The 20243-nt window shown below is 39.4% G+C and overlaps 3 protein-coding genes across 4 annotated transcripts; 2 read left to right on the top strand and 1 right to left on the bottom strand.

The window, feature by feature from the left end:
- Window positions 1-11640: 11640 nt before the first annotated feature.
- LOC106658052 (glucosidase 2 subunit beta) lies at window positions 11641-14198 on the bottom strand. Of its 2 annotated transcripts, none has more exons than XM_023460783.1 (4): window positions 14046-14198; window positions 13504-13849; window positions 12757-13374; window positions 11641-12645 (listed from the first exon to the last, which is right to left on the bottom strand). In XM_023460783.1, exons 2-4 carry the CDS (start codon window positions 13778-13780, stop codon window positions 11969-11971), a joined length of 1572 nt encoding a protein of 523 aa, XP_023316551.1. In that variant the 5' UTR covers window positions 13781-13849; window positions 14046-14198; the 3' UTR covers window positions 11641-11968. The 2 variants fall into 2 exon arrangements, with proteins under 2 accessions (XP_023316551.1, XP_014235343.1); XM_014379857.2 differs by having other exon boundaries at window positions 11641-12663; window positions 14046-14196.
- Window positions 14199-15227: 1029 nt separating this feature from the next.
- LOC106658053 (kelch-like protein 5) lies at window positions 15228-17931 on the top strand. Its single transcript, XM_014379859.2, has 2 exons — window positions 15228-16734; window positions 16813-17931. The coding sequence occupies exons 1-2, from the start codon at window positions 15892-15894 to the stop codon at window positions 17782-17784; spliced, it is 1815 nt and encodes a 604-aa protein (XP_014235345.2). The 5' UTR covers window positions 15228-15891; the 3' UTR covers window positions 17785-17931.
- Window positions 17932-18472: 541 nt separating this feature from the next.
- LOC106658055 (thioredoxin reductase-like selenoprotein T homolog CG3887) lies at window positions 18473-20155 on the top strand. The gene is made up of 4 exons (XM_014379861.2): window positions 18473-18907; window positions 19017-19146; window positions 19220-19415; window positions 19507-20155. The coding sequence occupies exons 1-4, from the start codon at window positions 18771-18773 to the stop codon at window positions 19635-19637; spliced, it is 594 nt and encodes a 197-aa protein (XP_014235347.1). The 5' UTR covers window positions 18473-18770; the 3' UTR covers window positions 19638-20155.
- The last annotated feature ends 88 nt before the right edge of the window (window positions 20156-20243 follow it).

Genomic DNA, 20243 nt, shown 5'->3' with positions numbered 1-20243 from the left:
GCACTGTCGTGAATCATTCAGGTGGTACCTATTTTGCCGCGCGTAAAAGTGATCCCGATCGGCTTGGCTTGTGTACGCACTTTGCCGTTGATCATGCGACTGTCTACTATATCCGCACGGTCGCAAGTCATATGGGTGGTTCATGCTTTGTCGCGCATAAGTGTGACCCCGATCGGCTTGGCTTGTATACGCACTTGGCCGTTGATCATACGACTGGCTATTATATCCGCACTGTCGCAGATCATCTGGGTGATTCAAATTTTGTCGCAAATTCGCGCCTGTCGCGTATCTGTAAATAAGTGCAAGCTGATCCGTCAACTCATTTTGAGCAATATCTGACGCGTTAATACAACTATCTAACGGTCTATCATTTAAAAGTGGACTTTGAAACCGTACGCTACGCGATCTATTGCTGGGATTTTCTATCGGTTGCCCGTAAGAGGAATCGCTTCCACCCAAGTCCACTAATATTTCGTCGGCTCGAGCTCCGCTGTCCGGTTGCATCTCATTGAGCGAGCTTTGTCTATTTATAAAATCTGCAAAGCATGGATTTTGTGTCTCAATGAGCGCTCTGCGCTCCGCCTCAGAAGCCTCTAAAAAATAATTTAATGACACTTCGCGTTGCAACACGAAGGGAGTATCCGACTCCTTCCCCTTATGATTGTTTCCATTCATTATTTTAAATAAAAACAAAAAATGATCTTAAAAATTTCTAAAACATGAAAATATTGGGCCGTGCAACTCGCAACTTAGTTGCAATAATTTTAAACACAATTTTAATTATACTTACCTGTCGCAATGGTATAGGCAGCTTGAGATTTATCCCATGCCACATTCACAACCCTGTGATTCACTCTTCCGACGGTGTATTGGTACTGCTGCGTGCGGTTTCGAACTCGTTTTTTTTTTGTTAAAAAAAGGCAAAAATAAATCTATGCACCGATCACGAATAGAACAACAGTCAACGTCGAACACACCGAGCGCCAAAATTAAAGGAGGAGCGCCAGGGGTGTTACGTGGGAAGGGGTTGAATAAAAGGCGAAATAACTAATTAGGCTCAAAATATATCGAAGGGGAGAGGCCGTTCGCGCAAAGTGTCTCCTCGTCGCTTGATGTACTGATACTGCCGCCGCTGATGAACTATGCTTATGACGCTCATTGTGGTGCGCCGCGTCACTGGTGGGGCCTTGTCGTCCCACGTGACAGATGAGAGTGTCATTCTTGTAAGGCCGCATTTGATCGTGGCCGGGTTGCGTAAAGGAGAGTGTTATCGTTTTCACGCCTTCTTTCATCTTGGCCAGCTGGCTGAGGTGATGGAATTATCGTTTTAAGGCCTTCATTCATCGTGGATAGCTAGCTAAGATGAGAGTGTCATTCTTGTGAGGCCATATTTGATCGTGGCCGAGTTGCGTAGAGGAGAGTGTTATCGCTTATCCGCCTTTTGGCTAAGATGGGAGTATCATTCTTGTGAGGCCGCATTTGATCGTTGCCGATTTGCGTAGAGAAGACTGTTATCGTTTCCAGGCCTTTATTCATCGTGGCTAGCTAGCTAAGATGAGACTGTTATCGCTTCTCGTGCTTTTAACTAAGACGTTAGTGTCATTCTTGTGAGGCCGCATTTGATCGTTGCCGAGTTGGGTAGAAGAGACTGTTATCGCTTCTCGCGCTTTTGGCTAAGATGAAAGTGTCATTCTCCGTAGGCCGCATTTGATCGTTGCAGAGTTGGGAAAAGGAGACTGTTATCGCTTCTCGCGCTTTTGGCTAACACGAGTGTGTCATTCTTCGTAGGCCGCATTTGATCGTTGTCGAGTTGGGTAGAGGAGACTGTTATCGCTTCTCGCGCTTTTGGCTAAGACGAGTGTGTCATTCTTCGTAGGCCACATTTGATCGTTGTCGAGTTGGGTAGAGGAGACTGTTATCGCTTCTCGCGCTTTTGGCTAAGACGAGTGTGTCATTCTTCGTAGGCCGCATTTGATCGTTGTCGAGTTGGGTAGAGGAGACTGTTATCGCTTCTCGCGCTTTTGGCTAAGACGAGAGTGTCATTCTTTGTAGGCCGCATTTTATCGTTGCCGAGTTGGGTAGGGGAGACTGTTATCGCTTCTCGCGCTTTTAGCTAAGACGAGAGTGTCATTCTTCGTAGGCGGCGTTTGATCGTTGCCGAGTTGGGTAGAGGAGACTGTTATCGCTTACGCGCTTTTGGCTATGACGAGTGTGTCATTCTTCGTAAGCCGCATTTTATCGTTGCCAAGTTGGGAAGAGGAGACTGTTATCAACTTCTCGCGCTTTTGGCTCAGATGCGAGTGTCATTCTTCGTAGGCCGCATTTTATCGTTGCCGAGTTGGGTAGAGGAGAATGTTATCGCTTCTCGCGCTTTTGGCTAAGATGAGAGTGACATTCTCCGTAGGCCGCATTTGATCGTTGTAGAGTTGGAAAAAGGAGACTGTTATCGCTTCTCGCGCTTTTGGCTAAGACGAGTGTGTCATTCTTCGTAGGCCGCATTAGATCGTTGTCGAGTTAGGTAGAGGAGACTGTTATCGCTTCTCGCGCCTTTGGCTAAGATGAGAGTGTCATTCTTCGTTGGCCGCATTTGATCGTTGTCGAGTTGGAAAAAGGAGACTGTTATCGCTTCTAGCGCTTTTGGCTAAGACGAGTGTGTCATTCTTCGTAGGCCGCATTTGATCGTTGTCGAATTGGGTAGAGGAGACTGTTATCGCTTCTCGCGCTTTTGGCTAAGACGAGTGTGTCATTCTTCGTAGGCCGCATTTGATCGTTGTCGATTTGAGTAGAGAAGACTCTTATCGCTTCTCGCGCTTTTGGCTAAGACGAGTGTGTCATTCTTCGTAGGCCGCATTTTATCGTTGCCCAGTTGGGTAGAGGAGACTCTTATCGCTTCTCGCGCTTTTGGCTAAGACGAGAGTGTCATTCTTCGTAGGCCGCATTTGACCGTTGTAGAGTTGAGAAAAGGAGACTGTTATCGCTTCTCGCGCTTTTGGCTAAGACGAGTGTGTCATTCTTCGTAGGCCGCATTTTATCGTTGCCCAGTTGGGTAGAGAAGACTCTTATCGCTTCTCGCGCTTTTGGCTAAGACGAGTGTGTCATTCTTCGTAGGCCGCATTTTATCGTTGCCCAGTTGGGTAGAGGAGACTGTTATCGCTTACGCGCTTTTGGCTATGACGAGTGTGTCATTCTTCGTAGGCCGCATTTTATCGTTGCCATGTTGGGAAGAGGTGACTGTTATCAACTTCTCGCGCTTTTGGCTCAGATGCGAGTGTCATTCTTTGTAGGCCGCATTTTATCGTTGCCGAGTTGGGTAGAGGAGACTGTTATCGCTTCTCGCGCTTTTGGCTAAGATGAGAGTGACATTCTCCGTAGGCCGCATTTGATCGTTGTAGAGTTGGAAAAAGGAGACTGTTATCGCTTCTCGCGCTTTTGGCTAAGACGAGTGTGTCATTCTTCGTAGGCCACATTAGATCGTTGTCGAGTTAGGTAGAGGAGACTGTTATCGCTTCTCGCGCCTTTAGCTAAGATGAGAGTGTCATTCTTCGTTGGCCGCATTTGATCGTTGTCAAGTTGGGTACAGGAGACTGTTATCGCTTCTAGCGCTTTTGGCTAAGACGAGTGTGTCATTCTTCGTAGGCCGCATTTTATCGTTGCCCAGTTGGGTAGAGGAGACTCTTATCGCTTCTCGCGCTTTTGGCTAAGACGAGTGTGTCATTCTTCGTAGGCCGCATTTGATCGTTGTCGATTTGAGTAGAGAAGACTCTTATCGCTTCTCGCGCTTTTGGCTAAGACGAGTGTGTCATTCTTCGTAGGCCGCATTTTATCGTTGCCCAGTTGGGTAGAGGAGACTCTTATCGCTTCTCGCGCTTTTGGCTAAGACGAGTGTGTCATTCTTCGTAGGCCGCATTTGATCGTTGTCGATTTGAGTAGAGAAGACTCTTATCGCTTCTCGCGCTTTTGGCTAAGACGAGTGTGTCATTCTTCGTAGGCCGCATTTTATCGTTGCCCAGTTGGGTAGAGGAGACTCTTATCGCTTCTCGCGCTTTTGGCTAAGACGAGTGTGTCATTCTTCGTAGGCCGCATTTGATCGTTGTCGATTTGAGTAGAGAAGACTCTTATCGCTTCTCGCGCTTTTGGCTAAGACGAGTGTGTCATTCTTCGTAGGCCGCATTTTATCGTTGCCCAGTTGGGTAGAGGAGACTCTTATCGCTTCTCGCGCTTTTGGCTAAGACGAGTGTGTCATTCTTCGTAGGCCGCATTTGATCGTTGTCGATTTGAGTAGAGAAGACTCTTATCGCTTCTCGCGCTTTTGGCTAAGACGAGTGTGTCATTCTTCGTAGGCCGCATTTTATCGTTGCCCAGTTGGGTAGAGGAGACTCTTATCGCTTCTCGCGCTTTTGGCTAAGACGAGTGTGTCATTCTTCGTAGGCCGCATTTGATCGTTGTCGATTTGAGTAGAGAAGACTCTTATCGCTTCTCGCGCTTTTGGCTAAGACGAGTGTGTCATTCTTCGTAGGCCGCATTTTATCGTTGCCCAGTTGGGTAGAGGAGAATGTTATCGCTTCTCGCGCTTTTGGCTTAGATGCGAGTGTCATTCTTCGTAGGCCGCATTTTATCGTTGCCAAGTTGGGTAGAGGAGACTGTTATCGCTTCTCGCGCTTTTGGCTAAGATGAGAGTGTTATTCTTCGTAGGCCGCATTTGATCGTTGTCGAGTTGGGTAGAGCAGACTGTTATCGCTTCTCGCGCTTTTGGCTAAGACGAGTGTGTCATTCTTCGTAGGCCGCATTTGATCGTTGTCGATTTGAGTAGAGAAGACTCTTATCGCTTCTCGCGCTTTTGGCTAAGACGAGAGTGTCATTCTTCGTAGGGCGCATTTGACCGTTGTAGAGTTGGGAAAAGGAGACTGTTATCGCTTCTCGCGCTTTTGGCTTAGATGCGAGTGTCATTCTTCGTAGGCCGCATTTTATCGTTGCCAAGTTGGGTAGAGGAGACTGTTATCGCTTCTCGCGCTTTTGGCTAAGATGAGAGTGTTATTCTTCGTAGGCCGCATTTGATCGTTGTCGAGTTGGGTAGAGCAGACTGTTATCGCTTCTCGCGCTTTTGGCTAAGACGAGTGTGTCATTCTTCGTAGGCCGCATTTGATCGTTGTCGATTTGAGTAGAGAAGACTCTTATCGCTTCTCGCGCTTTTGGCTAAGACGAGAGTGTCATTCTTCGTAGGGCGCATTTGATCGTGGCCAAGTTGCGTAGAGGAGACTGTTATCGCTTCTCGCGCTTTTGGCTAAGACGAGTGTGTCATTCTTCGTAGGCTACATTTGATCGTTGTCGAGTTGGGTAGAGCAGACTGTTATCGCTTCTCGCGCTTTTGGCTAAGACGAGTGTGTCATTTTTCGTAGGCCGCATTAGATCGTTCTCGAGTTGGGTAAAGGAGACTGTTATCGCTTCTCGCGCTTTTGGCTAGGATGAGAGTGTCATTCTCCGTAGGCCGCATTTGATCGTTGTAGAAATGGAAAAAAGAGACCGTAATCGCTTCTCGCGCTTTTGGCTAAGATGAGACTGTCATTCTCCGTAGGCCGCATTTGATCGTTGTAGAGTTGGAAAAAGGAGACTGTTATCGCTTCTCGCGCTTTTGGCTAAGACGAGTGTGTCATTCTTCGTAGGCCGCATTTGATCGTTGTCGAGTTGTGTAGAGGAGACTGTCATAGCTTCTCGGCCTTTTGGCTAAGATGAAAAAGTCATCATTTGGCACCGCATTTGATCATGGCCAAGTATCGTAGAGGAGACTGTCATAGCTTCTCGGCCGTATGAAAGTGTTATCGCATCTCGGCCTTTTTGCTAAGATGAAAAAGTCATGATTTGGCATCGCATTTGATCGTGGCCAAGTTGCGTAGAGGAGACTGTTATAGCTTCTTGGCCGTATGAAAGTGTTATCGCTTCTCGGCCGCTTGGCTAAGATGAAAAAGTCATGATTTGGCACCGCATTTGATCGTGGCCAAGTTGCGTAGAGGAGACTGTTATAGCTTCTTGGCCGTATGAAAGTGTTATCGCTTCTCGGCCTTTTGGCTAAGATGAAAAAGTCATGATTTGGCACCGCATTCGATCGTGGCCAAGTTGCGTAGTGGAGACTGTCATAGCTTCTCGGCCTTTTGGCTAAGATGAAAAAGTCATGATTCGGCACCGCATTTAATCGTGGCCAAGTTGCGTAGAGGAGACTGTTTTAGCTTCTCGGCCTTTTGGCTCAGATAAAAAAGTCATTATTTGGCACCGCATTTGATCGTGGCCAAGTTTCGTAGAGGTGACTGTCATAGCTTCTCGGCCTTTTCGCTAAGATGAAAAAGTCATGATTTGGCACCGCATTTGATCGTGGCCAAGTTGCGTAGAGAAGACTGTTATAGCTTATTGGCCGTATGAAAGTGTTATCGCTTCTCCGCCTTTTGGCTAAGATGAAAAAGTCATGATTTGGCACCGCATTTGATCGTGGCCAAGTTGCGTAGAGGAGACTGTCATAGCTTCTCGGCCTTTTGGCTAAGATGATAAAGTCATGATTTGGCACAGCATTTGATCGTGACCAAGTTGCGTAGAGGAGACTGTTATAGCTTCTTGGCCGTATGAAAGTAATATCGCTTCTCGGCCTTTTGGCTAAGATGAAAAAGTCATGATTTGGCACCGCATTTGATCGTGGCCAAGTTGCGTAGAGGAGACTGTCATAGCTTCTCGGCTTTTTGCTAAGATGAAAAAGTCATGATTTGGCACCGCATTTGATCGTGGCCAAGTTGCGTAGAGGAGACTGTCATAGCTTCTCGGCCTTTTTGCTGAGATGAAAAAGTCATGATTTGGCACCGCATTTGATCGTGGCCAAGTTGCGTAGAGGAGACTGTCATAGCTTCTCGGCCTTTAGGCTAAGATGAAAAAGTCATGATTTGGCACCGCATTTGATCGTGGCCAAGTTGCGTAGAGGAGACTGTTATAGCTTCTTGGCCGTATGAAAGTGTTATCGCTTCTCGGCCTTTTGGCTAAGATGAAAAAGTCATGATTTGGCTCCGCATTTGATCCGGGCCAAGTTGCGTAGAGGAGACTGTCATAGCTTCTTGGCCGTATGAAAGTGTTATCGCTTCTCGGCCTTTTGGCTAAGATGAAAAAGTCATGATTTGGCTCCGCATTTGATCGTGGCCAAGTTGCGTAGAGGAGACTGTCATAGCTTCTCGGCCTTTTTGCTAAGATAAAAAAGTCATGATTTGGCACCGCATTTGATCGTGGCCAAGTTGCGTAGAGGAGACTGTCATAGCTTCTTGGCCGTATGAAAGTGTTATCGCTTCTCGGCCTTTTGGCTAAGAATAAAAAGTCATGATTTGGCACCGCATTCGATCGTGGCCAAGTTTCGTAGAGGTGACTGTCATAGCTTCTCGGCCTTTTTGCTAAGACGAAAAAGTCATGATTTGGCACCGCATTCGTTCGTGGCCAAGTTGCGTAGAGGAGACTGTTATAGCTTCTTGGCCGTATGAAAGTGTTATCGCTTCTCGGCCTTTTGGCTAAGATGAAAAAGTCATGATTTGGCACCGCATTTGATCCGGGCCTAGTTGCGTAGTGGAGACTGTCATAGCTTCTTGGCCGTATGAAAGTGTTATCGCTTCTCGGCCTTTTGGCTAAGATGAAAAAGTCATGATTTGGCATCGCATTTGATCGTGGCCAAGTTTCGTAGAGGTGACTGTCATAGCTTCTCGGCCTTTTTGCTAAGATGAAAAAGTCATGATTTGGCACCGCATTCGATCGTGGCTAAGTTGCGTAGAGGAGACTGTCATAGCTTCTCGGCCTTTTGGCTAAGATGAAAAAGTCATGATTTGGCAATCGCATTTGATCGTGGCCAAGTTGCGTAGAGGAGACTGTTATCGCTACTCGGCCTTTTGGCTAAGATGAAAAAGTCATGATTTGGCACCGCATTTGATCGTGGCCAAGTTGCGTAAAGGAGACTGTCATAGCTTCTCGGCCGTATGAAAGTGTTATCGCTTATCGGCCTTATGGCTAAGATGACTAAGACCGAGCGACGTTAATTAGGCCTTATTTCATCTTGGCCGGTTGGCTTAGATGAAAGTGTTGTCGAGGTATCCTTGGCGTTTTCAGAGGGCAGTACTTTACGGCGAGGCCGTCTCAGCGCCAGCGGCACAGCTCTCTGTACGAGGGGCCCTCGCATGCCAATTCTAGTCCAACTGTCGTGCAACTCGGAATGAGCAGTACTTAACCTTCACGCAGTGTCTCTGATACTCTCTTTTCATTTTAGCTTTTATCTTTGTTCCTTAGTTATTAATTTAGTTTTCCTCAGCAGAGTTATTGATCATTAAGTTCAGAGAACAGAGTTAAAACTGTATTTGTTTAATTTGTTTGTGACACAAGGAGATACAATAAAGTGTGCTAATAGTTTAAGTGAATTTCCTGTTTTTCTTGTGCCACCTTCCTACTATTACGAAAGAAAGTGTTATTGTTGTGAGGCCGCATCTGATCTTGGCCAGGTGGCTTTGATGAGAGTGTTATCGTTTTCAGGCCTTCTTTCATCTTGGCCGGTTGGCTTAGATGAGAGTGTTTTTGTAAAACTTTGCTTCAATTCTCAGTGAAACTTCAAACGGCTGTATCTTCGGTTCTAGAGGACTCAGAGACTTTTTATATATCTCAAATCAAAGGTGATTTTGTGCTCTTTAAGTTCATGTACTTAGGTTTTCAGGTTTGAGTTTGCCTAGCATGTGTAATATGTAAAGATCTAAGGCTATACTCTGCTTTAGGGGCCTTTTTTGCACGTTTTTCGACACATATTAGTGTATCCAGGGCAAACCAAGGCTCAAACGATTATAAAAACTTACAAGGGAGTAGTTGACAGGTTGAGGAAGCTTCTTAAATAGTTATTGAAAGGAAAGTACGGATCATACTTGATTAGATTTTGTGTTTTTGGTTTTTTCTCGATTATTTTTATTATTGGGAATTAATGCGAGTGCCCTGGAGGGGGAAAAAATCCAATATGTCCTCTATAGCCAAGGAGGTTTAACATAGGAGTGTATGGGAGGTTTACAGTTTTTCGCTCATATTTCAAAAAATATGCAAATTTTCGGAAAACTGAGGACATCAATCGATTCCTCGTCAAATTTTACATCGGAAATGATTGTCGACTGCGAAAGTGTTAGTGTAAAATTATTCACAATATCGAGTTAAACAAATAAAAATCACGTCAAAGCGAAGCGAGAGCCCCGTTTCATAGTCGAATTTCTCTGTTCAACTCGATATTGTGAATAATTTTACACTAACACTTTTGCAGTCGACAATCATTGCCGATGTAAATTTTGACGAGGAATCGATTGATGTCCTCAGTTTTTCGAAAATTTGCATATTTTTTGAAATATGAGCGAAAAACTGTAAACCTCCCATACACTCCTATGTTAAACCTCCTTGGCTATAGAGAACATATTGGATTTTTTCCCCTCCAGGGCACTCGCATTACTTCTCAATAGAAGCCTCCAGAGTGCTCAGATCGCTTCGGGACCTGAGTTCGGGACCTTTTTCTGAAAATTTGGACGATTTCCAACAAAAAAGCTCCAGTGCACTTTTACTTTTGAGTCATATTACACTGAGCTACAGCTTAATGAAATATTTGCGATCTTTGATGAATTACGGAAAAATGCGAAAAAGACCAACTCTGGATTTCTGAATAAGGGTGATAGAAGGCCCCAATCGCTCTATCAATTTTTTTTTACATTTCTGACATCCCAAACAATGTTTTCATCGTATTAGATATAGGAAAAAAAATTTGACCGGTTGTGTTGTCAGAGAATCGGCCTTATACAAGTCCCATACCGTCCGAATTCGTGTCAAAAAGTCAAAATTAGTCCACGGACAGTGTACATGCGTCTACTGATAAGTATGACTTCACGGTCGCTCGCACAGTTTCGAGCGCTTTTGTCGCGTTTTCGGCCGTTTGAAAAGTTGTATTTTCTGAAACGATAAATTTTTAAATCAAAACGCAATGAAAAATTAAAAAAAAATGTTCATTGGTAATTCATATTTGTTGATTTCAAAAATATCATTATTTTTTTTTATGCAAATACCGTATGGCCTATTTCAACGCTATTGATTAGCTAGCAGATAATAATAATAATTCATCCACTTTCTCAATCTTCAATATCAGTGAATAAGAAAAATTTATCGATTGTTCAACAAGTTTGGTCTCGTCAAACTTCAAATAATTAAAAAAAACAAGCGGCAGTCTTAATTGGGTAAAAAAAATTCTTCGAATGTGATATTACTTTTGCAAGTATATAAATAACACCGAGCTTAGTGTTTTAATCGGTGTAGTAACATTTGACATAAATATCAATCTAGTATTGATCGTGTATTCCTTTCTTCGTATTAGTAAGCATCGTTATCGAGATTTTGTAAAGATATTTCGAAAAAGATTTAATCAAAAACTGTAATCCTTGGCGAATTTTTTATAAGCCTGAAGTGCCACATTGTGAACTCTTATCTAAGAATCGAGTCATGTAACTTAAAAAGCATGTACTTGTATGAAACTAAAATCACAGTTGAATTTTATCATATTTTAATTAATAAGGAAATACATAAAACCTTCATTTTTTATGATCAAAATGATAAAAGTTTTAGCTTGATTGTTTTGAATAGAAATTCTCATTTTTAAAGATGATTTTATTTTGGTGATATTTTTGTCGGAATATAAATAAAGATGCTATCGCTCATTTTCAGTTTTAATACTTAATTTTTTTATTTTTCAATCCACTTTTAATACTTGAAAATTGATTTACAAAGTATTTTACATGTTTACGCACATTGCACAGCAATAAAATCAATTGAATCATTATTCTCAATTGTTTTTGGCGTATATACAATGTAACTGCTATTATTGTATTTTTTGACACTAACATCTGACAAAAATGAGCTGGTCATTTATACAGTGGAAATGAAACAATCTCCTATTTCTGTTCTAAGAAAACATGTGCCCATCGCTATGGAAAAAAATTAAACAATGTTTGAATAACTGTAAAAAATATGTATTACAGATTCCCATTTTTAGATACTCATATAAAATCATTTAAATCGTACACAAGCAAAACATGAGAATGTACATTTAATATATTTATTTCCCACCCATCCTGTGATGTTTTTAAAAATATTTAAAGTTATTTTTGACAATTAAAAACATGTAAATCTTTAACTCATGTAACTCTCAAAAACCAGAAGAGGACATTCAATTAATTTTAATTCAACATTTTGATATTGAATAGTCCAGTTGATAATAACAGCTGAATGATCATGTAGATCAATCTCACAATCTTTCTATATTTTATGGTTTCACCTTTAATTTAGTTTTCTGACGAAGTTCAACAATTTGATTGAATGCATGTGAATAGCTGATTTCTACGATATAACATTTTTTTCAGTATTTTCATTTATTAAAAATATTAAAAATATTAAAAATATTAAAAATATTAAAAATATTAAAAATTAAAGGGTACAAAATATTTTCTATTATTAGTGTTTTAGAGTAAAACAACAATTGTAATTTTTCAATTTTCTTGCAATAATATACATGATTTTTTCTTTTCAATTTTTTGTCTTAATTTGTAAGACCTCATCGGAACTCTTTAATTTTTTTTTTTAATTTTCATATTTGATCTGTGGAAAAAGTAGATCTATTTTTATTTTAAAGTAGTACTCCTCAGTAGAATTCATAAACTGAACAACATTTTAGAACCAATTTCAAATGCGGAAGTTGATAAATAATAAGATTTGTGAAAATCAGCGTTCTTAAAGATACAATAAAATTTAGTACCTTTTTAGTATTCAATCTTATCAGTTCAATCAAACTTATTTACAAAAAAATGCATAACTTCAAGCACACAACGCTCAATATTTTAAAAAAAATTGACTTATTATTGTGTAATTATATTCTTATGAATCTCTTAAAAAATTTAAATCACAGTTCATCGTGCACATCTTGCTTCTCAACGTTTGGATTGCACAATGCTGGTGTTGAAAACTCCATGGCATATTCACACCTATTTGGTTCACTGACTGACAGTAATTTGTTTTCTGTCCCACATGTTAAAGTTACTATTGTGGATCTAGAAGGACCATTCCAACATGTAAGTCCTCTGTCAAATTTAGCTTTAGTATACTTAGCATTCTCTGGTCCAATCCATTCTCTCCATTGACCTAAGCTTACTTCACTACCACCAGATTTTGAACGCTGAGTAGCTTTACCAAATGGACAAAGCGTATAAACATATTCAAGGTCTGTATAATCAAAACACTGACCATCTAAAACAGCGAATTCTTCCTCTAGTCCATAGTCGCGCTCTGTTTTTTCTTCTATTGAACGAATTTTAGCAAGTAGATCAAGAACTGATCTTTCAGCTTCTTGGAACCGCTGACGAGCATCTGTGGCGTCATCAATCAAAGCTTGAGTTTCTTCATCATATTTAGGAGCTGGTGGTTCAGGTGTTGACTCTGGAGCTACAGGAACTTCTTCAACTTGTGCTTGACCATCATTTAAATTTGATTCTTCAATATGATCTTCACCTCCTTCACCTTCATGAATTTCATCATCATATTCCATTTGTTCCTCTTGTTCTTTATTTTCTTGGTCTCTTTCTGCAGGTTTGAATAAGCCTAAGATGAAATGATTATAAAATTTACGTTATATTGTTGAATATTCAAATGCATTGTGAATAATCAAAATACAATTGAAAAGTAAAATCTTACCTTTTTCTAACATTAAAAATGGTTTCACATTAGCCCAGGCAGTATTAACAAATTCTTGCATCGTGAGTTCTTCAAAATTATTCAAGAAATATAATGCTTCTTCTCTGCTGACTTCACCGTCATGATTCTTATCAAAAGTAGCTCTAGTTTGTAGTTCTGCAATTGAAATAGTACCACTGGAGTCAGAATCTAACATTTTGAAATAATCCTCAGCTTCAAATTCTTCTTCGTCTTCTTTTTGTTCTAAAGCTGGTTGTTCTTCATGAGGAGGAGGATTATACTTTTCCAAAGCTGCAGCTTCCCGTTCTTCAGCCTGTTTTTTAACTTGTTCAAGCTCTTGTTTTGATAATTCTGCTTCTTCGCGATCAGTTTGTAGCTTAGTCAGTTGAGATTGATTTTCAATTTTTAATTGTTTACCACGAGTAATGTACTCTTGACGTATTTTATTGCCTTCTTTGGCTAGTTCAATGGCCTCTTGAGCTTTGATCCATGCTTCACGACCTAGTTCATGACAGTTGTCAAGACATTTCATGTCAGATGAGTATTCATCACTAGCATCACAACAATCACACACTCCATCATTTACCCAGGATGAAGGAATGTATACAGATTGATGACCTGAAAGTATTGTTTTTATTATAATTTATTATAAAGTATGAAATTATGATTTTGTTATTGAAATGCAATAGAAAAGAATGAATTGTAGGATTATTTATCACTATTAAACTTCACTCATCACGATCATACCTGTATTTTGACAGTAGAAAGTGCCATTAGGACAGGCGGCTGTGCCAGGCTCGTCGCTGCCGTCCTCGCAGTCGCAGTAATCGTCATTGACCTTCAAGAACGATATCGTCCGACTGCCATCCAGACACTCGAAGTCCCGGTCGGACGGGTAGAGCGTGCTCTTGGACAGGGGTATGCCGCGTAGACGCAATTGTTGCACTTTGCCGGCTACGACGTGGCCCAGCAGGCAAACAGCGGTGAAGGCCAAGAACAAGGTTAGAGTCGTCCGGGTCTGCATGTTGTTGCTCGCGAATTTTGTTGCTACACACAGTGGGTCAAAACAATTAGGGACCGATATGTCCCTCGCCTGCAATTGTAAATAATTTACAAACTATTAATCATTCGAGTAGATTGGAAAAAATTCAAGCTCTCGCGTGTGCTTTTAGTTTGCGCGTAAATTTAATTCGAGACGTGTACAACAAGCGAATTGGCCTAATGATTAACTCGTATATAAAGTTTCCTCCGTCAAATAAAATATACATGTCATAAGTGTGTACACATACTCTCTCTCTCTCTCTCTCTCTCTGTTTCTTGTTCTTTCTCGAGCGGCTCGACGACACTCACTGACACCAATTCAATGTGCGGCAGAAACGCAGCTTTGCCAATAGTCTGCAAGTGGCCGGCCACGCAGCCCGCAGGTAAGGTAAACGACAGAGCAGTAACAGCGCCGCGCTCCTACACTTTAGGTGCTCCTTTGCGTATTATAATTTATAGGGTCTATTGAACCGCTCGAAAGTAATATTAGCATCCTTGGAGCAGTCTTACACTTATACGCTTATGAAATTTAATGTTTTGAGCGTTCGAAGACGTTACGATCAGCAAAGAGAAAAACAACCACACGATAACATTTCTAACTTGTTGCACTGGTATTATATTCAATAGTGTTATTAAAAAGATATTTTCTCAGAGAATAAATGGTTTTTATTTCTTCATCACTACGCCCGGAAAATGATACTTTCTGGCAATCTTTAAATCGACTTTCCACGCGTTATAATTAAAAAAAAAAATAACGAACGCAACTGGGGTGATTGTCAATTGTGTCAATGCAACTTTTGCAAGACAAACAAATCAGACCCACCCCACCCTCTTTGCATAATCTACCAAAAATTAATTTCCATTTTATTGGTATTTTCCATTAATTGGCTCTATACAATTTCTCATTGCCTTTGTGAATAATGATTCCGCTTTATCGACCTTTTCTACAAAATAACAGTATCAGATTGCTTTTGGACATCTTGCAAAAGTGTCTAATTATGCACTATTTTACAATATAAGTGCTACATAGAAGCAGTGGAATATGCATAACTGAGGACCAACTATAATAAATAGCGTAGGTGTCGAATAATAACATGCACGTGAGGGGCTAGTAATGTTTGTCCCAAAAACCTACGTTGAAATCTACCTAAAAATCCACCTGGAAATCCGGATACTTATTTTGAACAAAAACGGAACTCATCAAGGAATGGAATTAAAAATAGTCGATTGCGTGCCTAAGAGGCGAAAAACTGGAAACCTCAGTAAAGGTGCTCCGTAGGCACGAAATTAGCAATACAAGAATTTATTTGAGATATGATGATTTCCCGCTGTGGTCTGCTACTTGCGCTTGCGCATATAATATCAATTCTCATGTTATGACTTGACCAAAATTCGAGAGCAGATTCACTGCAAGCTGTACTGTTGTTCTATTGATACATAAAAACATAAAGTTATTGCTCTTAGTTCATCTGCCCTTCTTGCGATGAAATTTTTGGATACGTTGCCTCATACAATGAGCTGAAGGCCATTTTATAATTGGGTAATATATTTCCATGCATACTTTGCGGTCTGTCTAGTTTCTAAAGATTCTGCTAGTTCAAAGAAGTTGAAATATAAATTCATTTGCACTATTGTGTGCGTTAAAAATTATAAAAATTTCGGCTTTGCCCAGAAGACCAAAGTTTTCATTTGCAATTATTATATGTAGTACGACGCAAACAAAAAGAAGGATGATTACATTTCCCGCAAATGTGCAGGAAAATTGAATTGTATAAATTATTGTAAAAAGAGATTAGTTTTACGATCCGCGTTCAAACTTCGCAATGCTCTATCCGCATAAAGTGCAGAATGCAGTGCACCAACGGCGACAGCAAATATGCTGTACAGCACGCATATACAATGTATGAGTAGTGCTATGTAAAAATAATATAGATAATTTATAATAAAAAGCAACAGAATAAAGCTAAAGAAAAACATTTTTTGTGATATGAAGTATGAACAAAGCAGAAAGTTCAGTAAGTTATCAAAGCCTTTGAAGTAATCTCAGAAATAATTGACTTCGTACAATTGGTGTTAAATGTTGATGATCGAAAAATGTATTGCAACAACACAAAAGTCATTCGACAGGACGGAAGTGTTTATTATTTAACTATGAAACCTAAGGAGTCCGAAGAAGACAGCAACGCCTTAGAAGTTAAAGCTGAACAGGCTCAGGAAGAACACGTCAAAAATCACAATGAGGTCTGCATGCGTACAATGGAGGACTATTTTTACAAGGAACAATTAACGGATGTGGTACTTGTAGCTGGCGAAAAGCGCATTCCGGCACACAGATTGGTGCTTAGTGCTAATTGCGAATATTTTGCCGCTATGTTCACAAATTCGCTCCGCGAGACTTTCGAAAATACGATCGAATTAAAGGATGTAGACGGCAATGCCTTATGGACCGTAATTCGTTATTTTTACTCAGGAAAAATTGAATTGGAAGAAGAAAACGTTGAAGCTGTTTTAGCTACCGCTTCTTTGTTGCAACTTACGCATATTGTCGATATTAGCTGCAAGTTTTTGATCAAGCAATTTCACCCAAGCAACTGTTTGGGTATCAGAAGATTTGCTGATCTTTATGGTTGTTCAGAATTGCTTGAAGCTGCTACTTCGTATACTAATGATCATTTTATGGAAGTAATTAAAAATCAAGAATTTTTGACATTAACAGTTGATGATCTTGCATCTCTGTTAGGCTCTGATGATTTAAATACATCTTCAGAAGAACATGTGTTTCATGCTTTACTAAAATGGTTGGAACATGATTTAAATGAAAGAAAGCAACATGCCAGCAGATTGTTAGGTTTGGTCAAACTTCCATTATTATCTCCTTCATTTCTTGCTGATCATGTGGAAAATAATGAAATTTTTCAGGAGCAAAGATCTTCACAGGTAATTTTAAATTACATTTTGTAAACATCAACTTTTAAAAGTTGTATCCATAATATTTTATACTCTTTATAATCGTAGGTACTTATAATGGAAGCTCTCAAGTATCACCTTTTGCCAGAGCGACGTTCAATAATGCAATCAAATAGAACTCGACCAAGGAAGGCAACAGTTGGCCATCTTTTGGCAATTGGAGGAATGGATTTAAATAAATCAGGCACAGGAATCGAAATTTATTCACTGAGAGAAAATAGTTGGAAAACTCATACTTACATGACCGCTAGACGTTTACAATTTGGTGCAGCAATAGTTAAAGACAGACTTCTTTTAGCAGGAGGAAGAGATGGCTTAAGAACATTAAACTCTGTTGAGTCTTATGATTTTAAAACCAAAACTTGGACCACATTACCATGTATGTCTACAAATCGTCATGGATTAGGAGTAGCTGTGTTGGAAGGTCCTTTTTATGCTGTTGGAGGCCATGACAGCTGGAGTTTTTTAAGTACAGTTGAAAGATGGGATCCTAGCACTAGAAAGTGGACTCATGTTTCTCCAATGTCGTCTCCACGATCTACAGTTGGTGTGGCTGTTTTAAATGATAAACTTTATGCTGTTGGTGGAAGAGATACCAGTTCATGTTTAAATACAGTAGAGTGCTATGATCCTCATTCAAATAAATGGACATCATGTGCTCCAATGTCCAAGCGTAGAGGCGGTGTTGGAGTTGGTGTATTAAATGGATGCTTATATGCTCTTGGTGGCCACGATGCACCATCCAGTAATCCTCATGCTAGTAGATTTGACTGTGTCGAACGATATGATCCAAAAACTGATACATGGACTGATGTTGCACCTATGAGTGTTGCGCGTGATGCTATGGGAGTATGTGTTTTAGGAGATAAATTATATGCTGTTGGTGGTTACGATGGTCAACAATATCTTGCTTTAGTTGAAGCTTATGATCCATTGCTCAATCAATGGGAACAAGTTACTCCATTAAAATCAGGCAGAGCAGGACCATGTGTAGTTGTAGATAATTTTGTTATTACATAATTCTATCTCATAAGAGAAACCGAGATTCTGTAGTAATCAGTATTTTTGATTAACAAGCAACATGGTTTGCATACTAATCAATCTTAATTAAATTTGAGAAAACTTGTGATATTTATTTATTTAGCTTATATTATTAAAAAATGTTAACGAAACATAGGGTTTTTTTCTTTTTACAAAAACAACAAAATGTATTATTTTATAAACTTAAAGCTAGCCAATGTATTATTTATCAAAGCACACTTTGTTATGAAAATTAAAAGTGTAAATTTTTTTTTCAAATAGATTTTTACTTTCATATGAAAATTAAATTACCATAAGTAACTTAGTAATATAAAAAGAATGGCTTAACAAACCAAGTAAGATAAGATAGTCTTATTAATGAGGAAAAATAAACTTGACTATTTCCAAAAAATTATAAAACGTCTTCTGATTGCCAAACCTCTTTATTTATAATTCCAATTTAAAAGGTCACGGGTGTTCATAGTTACAAAATCATAACGGTGCACTGTATCTAATACGTATAAATTAGGTTGCTTTTTTATTATAAAATTCTGGAATCTTGACTGTTACCGGTTACGGTCGTTTTTCGTATTATGCGCGGTTAAAGCGGCGCAAGTCGCGTGAGAAACGTTAGTGTATAATGTTCATGTTTACGATACACATACAATCACAGATGTACACACACTAGCGCAGCTATCGCACGTACAGTTCGAGCCGTGTTGTTCAATTGAATCGGCTCCGACTTGCAAGATATATATCAGGTGGTTTGCTGTAATAATCTTATTATCTATCTAGTCTGCGTTGCCGCTCGCTCTATCTCTCGTGTAATTAATTACGGGCTATTTCATCGACGACGACGAAAACGACGACTTGTGCGAGTGAACTATCACCTGCCAGCCAAAGCCGTCGCAGCAACATCACTCCCAAGAACACGATAATTTTACAACAAATCTCGTCCCGGGCATTTCATTAATGACCAGGTTAAAATGCATTTGTCAAGGCTAAGTTTGTGCTTGATTTTTGTTTGTCTCTGTGCAATCGAGTCCCAAGCAAATATCAATGATGACGTACCCTTAACCAAGCTAGGCTCAAAGTCTGGCCCAACTCTCAAGTTCTTTTATTGGTAAGTTGCGTTATTTACACTACAGTGACTCATTTCTGTACGTTTTTATTGATCATTCTCGTACGAAAATCGTTTCATCTTATTGATTGAAATTACTATTTGCTTTCAGTTACTCGTGTGGTTACAAAAAAGTTTTTGAGGACTATGTTAATATTTTACGCCAAAAGTATCCTGAACTACAGATTGATGGTGAGAATTACAATCCACCAGGAGCTAACATGATGATAGCGAAGGGTCTGGTAGGTTTAATTTTTTAAGAGCACCTTTTTTATTTTGATAATTATATAATTACTTACTTTTATCCTTTTTTAGGGTATAGCTAAAATTCTAGTCATTATATTAATATTCAACAAAATAAATATATTCCAATGGATGGGCCAACCACAACCATTTTGGTGGCAATGGTGCTTGGAAAACCGATTATACTCTTGTGTAATGTTATTCTTTGCGTGTAATGCTGCCGAAGGATATCTAATATCTTCAGGAGCTTTTGAAATACATTTCAATGGTAATTTTAATATTTTAAGTTATTTTCTACTTTCAAAATCTATATTATTTTTATTGATAACTTGTAATGACAAATATCTCTTGCATTATAGATGTCCCCATATGGTCAAAACTGGAAACTGGAAGAATACCCCAGCCACCAGAACTGTTTCAAATAATAGACACACACTTGCAAATGTTATTCCCAGATATGGAAAATGGAAAAATTGGTCTTAATAACTAGACTACACAGTTATTTAATTTTTTTATACATAAACTCATTTTCTTAACTAATTAAGTAAAGTTGTAAGATAATTCTGCAAATGTGAATTCTTTGATAGTGTTGGATATTTACATGGTATTTTTGATGGTGATCATTTGTAGAATTAACTGAAAATTAGAAGCTGCCAGAAAGCAATCAACTATACAAAATCAAACTTGATTAATATTTAAAAAAAATTAATATGGGTATATTGTAATGAATTCAATTGATGTCTAGAAGCAAAGCATAACACATGATGTATATTGCTATGAATGAATTATTATGTTTGTGTAAATATCTTATGACACACCAAAGGTTACACAATGAAGCATAGTAAGCTATCAAACTTATTTATGCCATCAAAACGTCGGACATTTAAGTATGTACGAGTTTTTATTTGACTCCGTTTTTTAACTATGCATTTAAAAATTGTATTTTTCGTAATCTTCATTTGTTACTTTATTACATGCTCTAATAAAATATTTTGATCTCCATTGTAAGCATTAAAACGATTTTTAAACAGAAACCTATCCATTAAGTATCTATCTATCTTAATTTAACTTGGACTTTGGACAGTTCAAATTGTTA

The sequence above is a fragment of the Trichogramma pretiosum genome, unplaced genomic scaffold (assembly GCF_000599845.2).
Source record: "Trichogramma pretiosum strain Unisexual culture from Peru unplaced genomic scaffold, Tpre_2.0 scaffold6, whole genome shotgun sequence".
Lineage (NCBI taxonomy): Eukaryota > Metazoa > Arthropoda > Insecta > Hymenoptera > Trichogrammatidae > Trichogramma > Trichogramma pretiosum.
This window is presented reverse-complemented; position numbering and strand designations above follow the sequence as displayed.

Coding starts and splice junctions, on each gene's coding strand:
- LOC106658053 (XM_014379859.2), top strand. CDS start 15,892: ATGTATTGCAACAACACAAAAGTCATTCGACAGGACGGAAGTGTTTAT. Junction 16,735..16,812: donor AGGAGCAAAGATCTTCACAG/GTAATTTTAAAT, acceptor TTATAATCGTAG/GTACTTATAATGGAAGCTCT.
- LOC106658052 (XM_014379857.2), bottom strand. CDS start 13,780: ATGCAGACCCGGACGACTCTAACCTTGTTCTTGGCCTTCACCGCTGTT. Junction 13,375..13,503: donor TTTCTACTGTCAAAATACAG/GTATGATCGTGA, acceptor CAATACTTTCAG/GTCATCAATCTGTATACATT. Junction 12,664..12,756: donor ATTTTTAATGTTAGAAAAAG/GTAAGATTTTAC, acceptor ATTTCATCTTAG/GCTTATTCAAACCTGCAGAA.
- LOC106658055 (XM_014379861.2), top strand. CDS start 18,771: ATGCATTTGTCAAGGCTAAGTTTGTGCTTGATTTTTGTTTGTCTCTGT. Junction 18,908..19,016: donor ACTCTCAAGTTCTTTTATTG/GTAAGTTGCGTT, acceptor ATTTGCTTTCAG/TTACTCGTGTGGTTACAAAA. Junction 19,416..19,506: donor TTTTGAAATACATTTCAATG/GTAATTTTAATA, acceptor CTTGCATTATAG/ATGTCCCCATATGGTCAAAA.